At 37.8% G+C, this 13281-nt stretch overlaps 1 protein-coding gene across 1 annotated transcript; it reads right to left on the bottom strand.

The window, feature by feature from the left end:
• Positions 1 to 57: 57 nt before the first annotated feature.
• Positions 58 to 2814, bottom strand: LOC110724860 (probable endo-1,3(4)-beta-glucanase ARB_01444). Its single transcript, XM_021904351.1, has one exon. It carries the CDS (start codon positions 2561 to 2563, stop codon positions 359 to 361), a length of 2205 nt encoding a protein of 734 aa, XP_021760043.1. The 5' UTR covers positions 2564 to 2814; the 3' UTR covers positions 58 to 358.
• Positions 2815 to 13281: the final 10467 nt, after the last annotated feature.

A 13281-nucleotide genomic window follows, 5' to 3' on the forward strand; every position in this document is an offset into this window, starting at 1 on the left:
ATGAGAATTGGGTAAAAAAAAACCAGGATAAGTATTACAGTGTGCAAATATTGGATACAGTAAAAACTTCGTATATTTTCTAATGTGTATAACTGTACACAATACATTCAAAGCACAGATGATAAGAAACTGCAAATGGCTCACAGGCAGCAAATACACGGCAACAAGTTTCAAGAGCGGTTTGCCTGGTGATCAAGCCTAAAATGATACATTATTATTGATTCAACAGAACACTATGCTACATTGCTACCAACATATCACCATTGCTCAAGTAAATATAAGATGTAAACAACCAACAGATGAAGCAATCCATCATAACTAATAGATATGCAGTTTAAACAGACCTGATATAACATAATTAGTGATAATAGTGGCCAAACCAACAATGACTTCCCATTCCAAGGTACCCATCTTCATCATCACCCCTGCTGTGAATCCACCAGAGAAGATTGGAGAGGGAGTTGCCATCATCGAAACCTTGCAAGTTTCTTATTTTCTCTAGGGCGCTCTCCTTATTGTATAGCCCTTCCAAAGTATAGACAAACCCCTTCCATCCTTCTCCCACTCCGTCCCTTTCTAAAGCCGGCAATGTCCAGTTCACAAGATCTTTCACAAAGCTCACATCAGGAAACAAAGCCTCAGTAATAGGCAGTATTGGAAGGACTTGAATTCCGAGTCTACATTCCTTCCATGCGGGTGGTGCAAACCAAAGTCCACTGTCCCTCTTATTAGCCCACAGAACACCCACCACCTTATTCTCACTGCAAAAGATGTCCTCATATATTCCCTCTCCTTCTCTTACATGCCACCATGTTTGCGCTGCTTGCATCTCCATTGCTACAAGAGATGAACCAACAGAAACAAGATGGGCATCCCCATAAGCCAACCCCATCAAAGCTGCAGAATAGTAGGCATTCACTGCCTCACTTGTGCTTTCCTGATTCCTCCCATCAGCAAATTCTGTCAGCCCACCAGCCCAAGAATGCAGCTTATACAAGTCAAAACATCTCAAACGAGTATATTGCGAATTTGCTCGTCTACTCAAACTCATAAAATCAGCCATCATTGAATAAGCCTGAGGCCTGTACTTCCTCCCCCAAGCAGGATCAATCTTAGCAAGAACAGCAATTCCATAAATAAAGTACCCCAAATGGTAATGATGATCATTAAAAATTCCAAACCCGAAATCAGCCCCAGAATCATTTGACCCTTGTTTAGTAACCATTCCACCCCATTTTCCATCATACAAAAACCCATTCCCATTAAAAGTCCCATCTAACCAAGGCTCAATTGTTTCCTTCAAGTACTTCCTAACCACAGGAATTGCATCAGGATAACAAACTTCCTCAGCAATCAAAGCCATTCTAGCAGCTCGAGCAACCAACTTCCCATAAAAATACGAGGAAGTTGTCGAAATTGAGCTCGAATTCAAACCCTTAACATCATTGGAAAGAGCTGAGATAATCTCATCATATGACTCCTCCTTAACACCATTAATTGAATGCCAAGTAACCGATACTGGTTGAGTCCTCATCAACCAGGAATCCCCAACAACACCAACAAGATCACCATCAATACTTTTATACTTCAAATCATCCAAAACAACAACATTATCCCTATTTAACAACTTAAGATGCAAAGGATGAGCAAGCATTAACAAATCACCCCTCCCTCTTTTTTCCCATCTATAATTCACACAAAATGGTTCATTCAACACAGCATCACCACTAACAGGATAACAAGAACTAAACCTATCAAGAATCGACTCGAATTTCGGGTTCGAATCGGGTAAAGCCGCAAACCGGATAATACCCGAAAACGAATCAGAAACAATATTAGACAAATCATGGGTTAGGTTAATAGGTGAAGAAGAGTAAATTGCCCAAGTTTGATTATTATTAAGCTTAACAATAAACTTAGTATTAGAATTATACGAATTAAACGATAAAATCGCATGAATTGTGGAGAATTTAAGAGATATACCTCCTGAAACAGAACAAGTAACAAAAGGGCTTCCTCGAACAAGGAAAAACCGGAGATTTGAAGAGGGGAAATCCACAGTTACACTAAGATCACTAAACGATGAAATTTTATGTGGGGTATTTGAATCTGGGTTATTTGCTGCAGAAACTGTGAAATCAGCGTTGAAAACCTGGTAAATGAAGGAATTGTTGGCGAATCGAGAAGGGTATGAGAGAGAAAGTGAGGAGAGAGAAAGACGGATGAGGTAAGGGTGGATGTATTCAGATTGATCGCCATTTTTGAGGACGAAGTTTTGGAAGAAAGAGTTTGTGGGAAGAGGGGAGGAGAGAAGTTCAGGGGAGAAGAAAGTGGAAGGGTCTGGAAGAACAGAGGACTCTGTTTTTGGGAATAGAAATGGTTGATTTCTGTGATGAACCGCCATTGTTGAAGATGACGAAGTTTGTACGGGTTGTACGGGTTGTTGAGGAGGAACGGGAAAGAAAAAGGGAGGTGGTGCAAATGAAAATGATGATTTTGGGGGGTTTTTAAAGGGTTTGGTGATCATTGATTTTATCTTCCTTGAAGCTTTCTTAAGTACCATGTGGGAATTGTTTATAGGTTTCGGTCTGATAGGACGTCTTTTGTTTATCGATAAAAAAATACAAAGTAAATGATTAGGTGTTACTTAAGTGGTAAGAGATGGAAAAATGGGAAGTTGATCCAACAATTGAGGGAAGTTTCTATCTTTGTATTATAGGGGTGGAGGGAGAGAATGAAAATGGCATGATTGAAAGAAGGTTGGATTCCAAGGTATGTGGGGAGAATGATAGAGTTTGATCATGGGAATGTTGATGTGATATGTGTGTATTTGTGGAATCATGTAAAGGGTGTTTTACTTTTGAGAGTTTGAAAGTGTGAAGCAAGGGATGGGGGGAATAAGTGAAATACCTTGGAAGCAATGTTAAGGGATTGGATATTCTTGTAGTATGGTTAAGGTTGACATTTAGCTTAGGATTCATATGATGACTTACCATTGGGCTTTTTACATTAGGTTTAAGTAATAATTTGGAATATTTTATTTCTTACAAATAATACCCTAAAGTTACACATAACAATTAACGGATGTAGTATAATGTAGCAAATCCATATTTTTTAATATCTATATTGCTACTAGTAATAAAAATGAACATTTGGACTATATTCAACCACCCGAAAGGCTCCAAGGAAATCGGTGTCCCCTGCACACTGGTTGGCTGGAAAGGCTTGTGTTCGGGAGTGTCTTTTTTTGTCCTTTTAAGTTGCTTGTTTTTTTATTTTCTTTCTTTATTCTCAATGTCAAAAAAAAAAAAAAAAACACCCGAAAAGGGTTATAAATTGGGATGGGAGAAGGCTGAGGAGGAGGGATTGGTGGTGGTTGATAGTGAAGGGTAGGGGTGGATTAATTGATGAGGCGATGGCAGTATGGTTGTGGTCTTCAATTGTTGAACTGTTGAGCTACAAGCCTACAAAGCTAGGGAAGTAGGAAGAATAAGAGATAGTGTGCGATGGCTTAGGGTCGAAATTATGGATGGTGGGTGGAATATAATTCAAATTATGAAATATGTCATGAGCGTATTTTAAATTTGCAATCAAATTATCTACTTAAAATTTTATAAGATGTTATCTAAGAGATTAAATGTTGTAAAATTTATATCACTTTTTATGCCCCAATTAACATAAATTAAGAAAGAAAGACATTATACATAGCTATTAGAGATGGAAAAGTATTGTGTAGAACGAATTCACGTGAGTCCGGTCATACAAACAATAAAAAAAATAAAATTCTTAATTGTCAGAATTTAGATAATAATGGTCATATATTAACTTATAAATATCAGATATTAGATTAAAAGTGTCAGGAATTAGATAAGTAGATAACAATGGTTGGATATGAGATTATAATTATCCTAGATTATATTATAAGTGTTAGATATTAGGTTTTAATTGTGAGAAATTAGATTATAATAATAATTATCAGATTTTAGATTAAAAGTGTCAGAAACCAGATTATTATAGTTAGATATTAGACAAAATTGATCAGAATATTTGAAAGAGGGGAACTCAAAGATCGAACTCCACCAACTTCCCTTGATCATCGGAAAATATATGTGTGATATATTTTCCGTATATATCATTTAAGAGAATAATATATTTAGGTTTATTTTATGTTAAGATATATTATTATCCTAAATATAATATCATAACATCTATATGGAAAATATATCACAATAATATATTTTCCTATATTCCTAACATTATCTGATCCTTGTTTCTCTCACCTCTCTCTCTTATATGATTATCTGAGCTCTACAACAATGGCGATCAAGAGAGTCCACCAACAATCGCTGCTCAGCATAAGTACGTTCTCTATCATTCATTGTTCTTCATCAATGTAATCCTAAATTAATGAATTTGAGTAATTGAAATCCTAAATTCAAACTGGGTCCATCAATTTATGACAATGACGTCATTGTCAAATATTTTAGCACCACCGGGGGAATATTGAGGTGGTGGTTTAGGGGGAAGAGGGACGGTGATGGGAGTGGGTAGGTCGAAAATGCGGTATCATCACCGGCGTGGAGGAGGGGTGGCTGATTCTGGGTTTTGCGTAGCCGCAGGTGTTGCGGTTTGTGATAAGGGGGCGCTATAAACTAGACTCATGTGAAACAGACTCACGTAAAACCTTCTGATTAGAGATATATAAAAAAAAGTCAAAAATGAAAAGAAAAAAAAAACACAATAAATTAGGAAGTACATAAAATGTTAATCCAATATTGGATGAAACTTCTTGGAAATATTCCAACATTTGACATAGGAAACCCTTCTTACTAAGTATACTTAATTGATAATCCATTGCACTTCGGTTTGTTCAACTACTCGTACTACTATTTTAAGTTAATGCCAAATTGTTAGTTGTCAATGCTTAAACTTTAGTCCTTGTGGCCATTGGCAACTAGGATGACTTAATACATACTCGTAAACTGTTTCATACTCATATATAAGTCCTAGTAGTTATATCAAATGTTTTTTAATGCTTGGCCATGCTCTTATACAAGTATGAAAACAATCAATATATTAAATCTGTTATAAACGGAACTGCGGGAACAAAAACAGTAAGAACAAAGTTACCGAAAAATAGACTGAGTCGCGGACTATGTCGCTTTCTTTAGAACATTCACGGCACTGCCCTGAAATGGTGCAAGCAGTTCGTACTAAACCGGATGTTCCCCAGGATAAAACAGCCTTTCTCTATTGAAATTATACCGGTGGAACTGCACAAAACCACCGGGCAACTAAACACCCAAAAAGAAAAGAAACTGCTCGAGGGTTTTGTTTTTGTGAGGAAAAATAGAGAGGAGAAGAAGATTGCTGTTCGTATTTTTTTGTGTATCAAAAACAGGAAATCAACACGCCTTTTATAGGAAAAATTGCAACGTAACTGCTGCTGTTTAATTAGGCACTAATCACGCAATTAAAACGGTCATAAGTTGAACGTTCAAAACGGTTACAGAAGATTAATGCGTGGCAAAACGTTTAGCAAAAAATCAGGTAAAACGTTTGCATGATTAACGCTCCATTAATCAGTTTTGAATAAAAACGGTCAAATGCAATCAGTCAAAAACGTTTAGCAAAAATCAAGGAACTAATCACGCAATTAGCCTTGTCCAAAAAATAAGTTTATTTAATAAACCCGACCCGACCCAACCCAACCCGGCCCGGCCCGCGTGTGTGTGATAGATGGTTTACCATATAGGTCCTCCCTCTCCACAAAATGTGGGTAGCCCAAGGGCCACACCCCTTTAGCCCACTCTCTATATTATAAAGAGAGTAAAACTCTCATTTCCCACCAATGTGGGACTTTGAGTTTTTTCACAAAATTCACACACTACACACTACACACTTGTTGTTCCAACAAAATCTACTTGTCAAAAAAAAAAAAAAAAAAAAAAAAAAAGTCATCCTTGGTTCCCAATGGCCAGAAGCCCTAATTTTTTTTTTTTTTTTTTTTTTTTTTGACAAAGTTTACGCTAGAGAAAACTAAAAACGTAAATGAATAAAATGACAACAACGAGCTAAACTAGCCAAACGATCAACATTGTTGCAAAACATTGCAATTGAAAATAAACAAAGGAAGTACTTTGTACATTATTATTTTATTTTATTTTTTGTTGGTAAGGAGAAGAGTCCTATCGGGTCGGAACCTCTCACATGTCCTTCCGACTCGAGTTACAGGGCTAGACACTTTGAAAGTGGGGGGAATGGGTAAGGGAATCCCCAAACCAAAGTGCCTCTAGTGGAGTTTGATCCCACAACTCATGGTTGTGAGATGCAAACCTTACCACTAGACCAAACATAGCTTAGTACTTTATATATTAGTATGGGTACGACTGTGATGTATAAAAATTCATTATACCCATATACAAGTACGGGATACAAATTAAAATCGGATTAGAATATTAGATAATATATAGTTGTGCGGCTAAAGACCAAAACGATCCAATACCATAGTGACTGAACCACGTAGCCTAAACAATCGAACCAAAAACACATGACTTGAATTGTCCTAACAACAAATTCAACTGTCACTGAATTTCACCAACAATACAACATCTTAAGAGAGAAACAGACACACACTGAGAGATGGCGGGACTGCTAGCATGGGCAGCCGATGTAGTAGGCGCAAATGAAAGTGGTTCCGATGTTTCCGACGACCCCAGTTCGATTCCCCTCATTCTAACCCCTCAACAGCAGCAGTATCTCAATGAATTGAACCAGAAATCAACTTCTCTCACTCGTTCGATCCAAGATCTACGGATTAGACTCCCTCCCTCTGACATCGCTCAACGTCTTCCTCATCTTCATGCTCATTCTCTTGCTTCCAATGCTGCTCTTACTCTTCAATTAAACTCCCATTCTTTCACTCGTGAACAGGTAATTTCTTCGATTTTTCCCTTTTATTTGATGATTTGAAATTGTTGTATTGCTTACTTTTTGTGTGGGGGTGCTTGTTTTTGGGTTAATTGTTTGATTAAATTTCTGGGTATTTGATTTTTGGTTGTTAATTGTGTTTTTTCGTGGGAAGTTTTGATTTTTTTTTTCCTAGGGGTTTTAGTTTAATCACGCAATTAGCCTTGTCCAAAAAATAAGTTTATTTAATAAACCCGACCCGACCCAACCCAACCCAACCCGGCCCGGCCCGGCTCGGCTCGGTTCGGTTCGGCGCGCGTGTGTGTGATAGATGGTTTACCATATAGGTCCTCCCTCTCCACAAAATGTGGGTAGCCCAAGGGCCACACCCCTTTAGCCCACTCTCTATATTATAAAGAGAGTAAAACTCTCATTTCCCACCAATGTGGGACTTTGAGTTTTTTCACAAAATTCACACACTACACACTACACACTTGTTGTTCCAACAATCCCCCACTTGAATTTTTTGAAAACATTTTCGAGCAGAATCCATACATATATAGGTTGCGCATAAACAGAAGTGTTTTTCAACTTGAACTTCGACGTAGTGAGTACGATTCAGATTCAACAAGGGTGACTCGAAGTTTTGAACCCTATCTCTGACAACGTACCCCACACAACCTACTCTTGGTGTTGTTCTAGACCCGTGCTATTTCGGCCATGCACGTCTATCCCAGTGTAGTGAATGCTCTAGAAATGCTGCCACACATTTCATAGGAAGCGGCCTAACTTCCACATTCACATAGGTGAATCTATCAAGAGTACTCCTGTAGCTTGGTACTCCACTCCAAATTGGAGTATAGATTTCATTAAGAGTTCCTATTAACTCATCCTTGATCGCTTCAGGAAATTATGTCTTTTGAACATATTCAACTCATAACACACCATAACTTGTTATTACCCTTTGAACCTATTTCTTGGGATCTCCAGTTCATAGGTTGGGTTACCATTATGTGTGGTTCATTTCAATGGCAATAGTCCCATTTTCTTAGAAGAAAAATGGACTTTCTCCCTAGCTAATCCTTTCGTCAAAGGATCAGCCAAGTTATTCTCAGTGCGTACGTGATCCACTCTAACAGCTCCGATAGAGAGATATTCTCTCACAGTGCTGTGCTTACGACGTATTTGTCGTCTCTTACCGTTGTAATAACGGTTCTGAACTTTTGCAATAGCCGCGGTACTATCGCAATGGATCAAGACAGCCGGTAATGGCTTTTCCCATAGGGGAACTTCACCTAGCAGGCCTCTTAACCAACCTGCTTCTTCACTAGCCGTAGCTAGTGCTATCATTTCTGACTCCATGGTGGACTGAGCCAAAATAGTCTGTTTCTTAGACTTCCAAGATACAGCTCCACCGGCTATAGAAAAAATATATCCACTAGTAGCCTTAGAGTCATCTGATAAGGTGTTCCAGTCAGCATCACTATAGCCTTCTAGTACAGCTGGAAACCTTTCATAATGCAACCCTAGGTTCATGGTCCTCTTAAGGTATCTCATGACCCTTTCAATAGCATGCCAATGCTCATTACCAGGACAACTAGTAAACCTGCCTAACAATCCCACGACATAGGCAATGTCGGGTCTAGTACAATCAGTGGCATACCGAAGGCTGCCAATGATGCTCGCATAATCCGATTGCCTTACGGCATCACCAGTGTTCTTAAATAATTTAACACTGGAATCATAAGGTGTACTAGCAGGTTTACAGTCAAAGTAACTATATTTCTTTAGGATCTTCTCAATGTAATGAGATTGATCCAAAGAAACTCCATTTTCTGTCCTAGTAATCTTAATTCCAAGGATTACATTAGCCTCTCCTAGGTCTTTCATATCAAACTCAGCATTCAACAATAGCTTTACATTATTCACAGCATGAATGTTCGAGCCAAAAATTAACAAGTCATCCACATATAGACAAATTATAGTGCATATGTCATTCTCAAATTTTACATATATGCATTTGTCACTACCATTTATCTTAAAACCATGTGAGATGACTAAGTTATCAAATTTTTCATGCCATTGTTTAGGTGCTTGTTTGAGACCATAAAGAGATTTATCTAGCTTACATACCAGATGCTCTTTTCCTTGAACAACGAATCCTTCCGGTTGATCCATGTAGATTTCTTCTTCCAATTCACCGTTCAAGAATGCAGTCTTCACATCCATTTGATGTACTACAAGATTAAAAACAGAAGCAAGAGATATTAATACTCTAATAGATGTTACTCTAGTTACAGGTGAATAGGTATCAAAGAAATCAACATTCTCCCTTTGTCTGTAGCCTTTAGCTACTAAACGGGCTTTGAACTTATCAATGGTCCCATCAACTTTCAGCTTTCTTTTTAGGACCCATTTGCAACCAATTGACTTGCAACCTGGTGGCAACTCAGTTAGATGCCAAGTTCGATTAGACTCAAGTGAGTCCATTTCGTCGTTCACGGCTTCTTGCCATAAATCTGCATCCACTGAGGTTAGAGCTTCTTGGAGGGTAGAAGGATCCTCCTCTACATTCAGAACTACAAAGTCTGGGCCGAAGTCTTTTGCTACTCTAGCCCGCTTGCTCTTTCTTAGTTCGGGTTCAGCATCCAAGTCTTGTGAGTTAGACCTGTCTTTAGGAATAATAGAGGAGGACGTGCCCCCACTATTTCTAGATTTAAAAGGAAACCTGTCCTCATAAAAATCAACATCATTAGATTCAATAATTACACGAGCATTTAAATCAAAGAATCTATATGCCTTACTGTTAATAGCATATCCAATGAATACGCATTCATAAGCTCTACTAGCTAATTTGACTCTTTTAGGATCAGGAATCCTAACATATGCTAGACAACCCCAAGTTCTGAAATAAGAAATGTTAGGTCGTTTATTACGAAGTATTTCATAGGGAGAAACCTTACTCTTAGTCTTTGGAATACGATTTAAGACATAACAAACAGTTAGTAGAATTTCACCCCACCAATGATCAGCAGCACCAGAATATAAGGAAATAGCAACTACTAATTCTGTAAAGGTCCTATTTTTCCTTTCAGCCTTTCCATTCATTTCTGGGGAATAAGGAGCTGTCCTTTCATGTATGATACCATGTGAATTATAAAATTCTACAAAAGCATCAGTACCATACTCAGTTCCACGATCACTTCGTAATCTTTTTATTTTCTTGTTAAACTGATTCTCAAATTCTGTTATAAACAACTTAAACATTTCAAAAGCATCACTCTTATTTTTCATCAAATAAATACAAGTATAATCAGAACAATCATCAATAAAGGTGATAAAGTATCGTTGTCCATTTCTGGTCAACGTCCCATTTAGTTCACAAATATCCGAATGAATTAAGTCTAATGGTTCTGAATTTCTAATCACTGATTTATGAGGAGTTTTTGTAATCTTAGCCTGACTACAAGAATCACATTTGTCAAAGTCATTGAGAGAGATATTTGGAATAAGGCCTAAATTGCTCATATTTTTTATGAGTCTTTTGTTCACATGACAAAGTCTAGTATGCCAAACATTAATAGTAGAACACAACATATAAGCAGAATTAGAAATTTTATTAACTTCAACATTCAGTTTGAACATGCCATCAGTAGCATATCCTTTTCCTACAAATATTCCATTCTTAGTTAAAGTAAACAAATCAGAACCTATGGTTTGTATAAAACCAGCCTTATTAAGCAAAAAACCAGAAACTAAATTCTTCCTCATTTCCGGAGTGTGTAACACATCTTTCAGAATGAGAGTCCTGCCAGAAGTAAACTTCAACTCAACATTTCCAACACCAGCAATGTTAGTGGAATGGGAATCACCCAACAGTACTTTCTTATCATCGGTCTTTTCAGTGTATGTTTTAAACATTCGACGATCATAACAGACATGGCGTGTGGCACCAGTGTCTATCCACCACCCATCTGATCCACCAGTAAGGTTGATCTCAGTAATCATAGCCACAAAAGGCTCTTCAATCATGCTAGCCTGCGCTGGCACAGGGTTAGGCATGTTCCTGCACTTTCGTGCCATATGGCCTGGTTTTCCACACCGATAGCACAGAAATTGACCAGTACCATTCTTAGGGGGTTGTGACTGTTGTCTTCCATTGTTCTTTTGAACATTCGGTTTATTGAAGTTATTCTTCCGGTTCTGAGGTTTGAAATTCTTACCAGCAGGTTTAAGTACTGCAGCAGATCGCCTAGGAGCATTATTAGCAGAGATTTGTAAAATCTCTTCCTTTAGATCCTGTTTTCTGGATTCTTCTTCTATACGTAGCCGAGTGATCAAACTCTCTAAGGAGAATTCCTTAGTCTTATGCCTGAGATTATTTTTGAAATCTTTCCAGGAAGGAGGCAACTTGTCAATAATAACAGCAATTTGAAATTGTTCATCAAGGGCCATACCTTCGGAAATTATCTCATGGGCAATTTTCTGAAGGTCGTGAGACTGCACTTCCACGGACTTATCATCAGTCATCTGGAATTTTAGGTACCTACTGACAGCATACTTTTTGGCACCTGCTTCTTCAGTATCATACTTTTTTTGTAGGGCATCCCACAAATCCTTAGCAGTGTTTTCCATATTATAATAGTCATAGAGGTTATCAGACAGACCATTAAGTATATAGTTTTTGCACACGAAGTCAGTTTCATTCCAGGTTTCGATTTCACTATTCAAGTAAGCTAATTCATCTTCAGGAGCATTATCAGGAATAAATGGCCGAGGGGCTGTTAAGGCAGAATTAACTTTTTTGACAGTTAAGAAAAATTGCATTTTTTGTTTCCATCTTTTAAAGTGAGCTCCTTCAAAACGGAAGGGCTTGTTAAGGTCAGCAGACATAGTAATATCTTCGGGAGACATATGGTTCTTACAGGCAGAAAAAGAATGTTCTAAAATTGTTATAAACGGAACTGCGGGAACAAAAACAGTAAGAACAAAGTTACCGAAAAATAGACTGAGTCGCGGACTATGTCGCTTTCTTTAGAACATTCACGGCACTGCCCTGAAATGGTGCAAGCAGTTCGTACTAAACCGGATGTTCCCCAGGATAAAACAGCCTTTCTCTATTGAAATTATACCGGTGGAACTGCACAAAACCACCGGGCAACTAAACACCCAAAAAGAAAAGAAACTGCTCGAGGGTTTTGTTTTTGTGAGGAAAAATAGAGAGGAGAAGAAGATTGCTGTTCGTATTTTTTTGTGTATCAAAAACAGGAAATCAACACGCCTTTTATAGGAAAAATTGCAACGTAACTGCTGCTGTTTAATTAGGCACTAATCACGCAATTAAAACGGTCATAAGTTGAACGTTCAAAACGGTTACAGAAGATTAATGCGTGGCAAAACGTTTAGCAAAAAATCAGGTAAAACGTTTGCATGATTAACGCTCCATTAATCAGTTTTGAATAAAAACGGTCAAATGCAATCAGTCAAAAACGTTTAGCAAAAATCAAGGAACTAATCACGCAATTAGCCTTGTCCAAAAAATAAGTTTATTTAATAAACCCGACCCGACCCAACCCAACCCGGCCCGGCCCGCGTGTGTGTGATAGATGGTTTACCATATAGGTCCTCCCTCTCCACAAAATGTGGGTAGCCCAAGGGCCACACCCCTTTAGCCCACTCTCTATATTATAAAGAGAGTAAAACTCTCATTTCCCACCAATGTGGGACTTTGAGTTTTTTCACAAAATTCACACACTACACACTACACACTTGTTGTTCCAACAAAATCTACTTGTCAAAAAAAAAAAAAAAAAAAAAAAAAGTCATCCTTGGTTCCCAATGGCCAGAAGCCCTAATTTTTTTTTTTTTTTTTTTTTTTTTTGACAAAGTTTACGCTAGAGAAAACTAAAAACGTAAATGAATAAAATGACAACAACGAGCTAAACTAGCCAAACGATCAACATTGTTGCAAAACATTGCAATTGAAAATAAACAAAGGAAGTACTTTGTACATTATTATTTTATTTTATTTTTTGTTGGTAAGGAGAAGAGTCCTATCGGGTCGGAACCTCTCACATGTCCTTCCGACTCGAGTTACAGGGCTAGACACTTTGAAAGTGGGGGGAATGGGTAAGGGAATCCCCAAACCAAAGTGCCTCTAGTGGAGTTTGATCCCACAACTCATGGTTGTGAGATGCAAACCTTACCACTAGACCAAACATAGCTTAGTACTTTATATATTAGTATGGGTACGACTGTGATGTATAAAAATTCATTATACCCATATACAAGTACGGGATACAAATTAAAATCGGATTAGAATATTAGATAATATATAGTTGTGCGGCTAAAGACCAAAACGATCCAATACCA

This window comes from Chenopodium quinoa, unplaced genomic scaffold (assembly GCF_001683475.1).
Source record: "Chenopodium quinoa cultivar QQ74 unplaced genomic scaffold, ASM168347v1, whole genome shotgun sequence".
Classification (NCBI taxonomy): domain Eukaryota; kingdom Viridiplantae; phylum Streptophyta; class Magnoliopsida; order Caryophyllales; family Amaranthaceae; genus Chenopodium; species Chenopodium quinoa.

Excerpts from the sequence above, each read along its gene's own strand:
- LOC110724860 (XM_021904351.1), bottom strand. The coding sequence starts at position 2,563 with ATGGTACTTAAGAAAGCTTCAAGGAAGATAAAATCAATGATCACCAAA.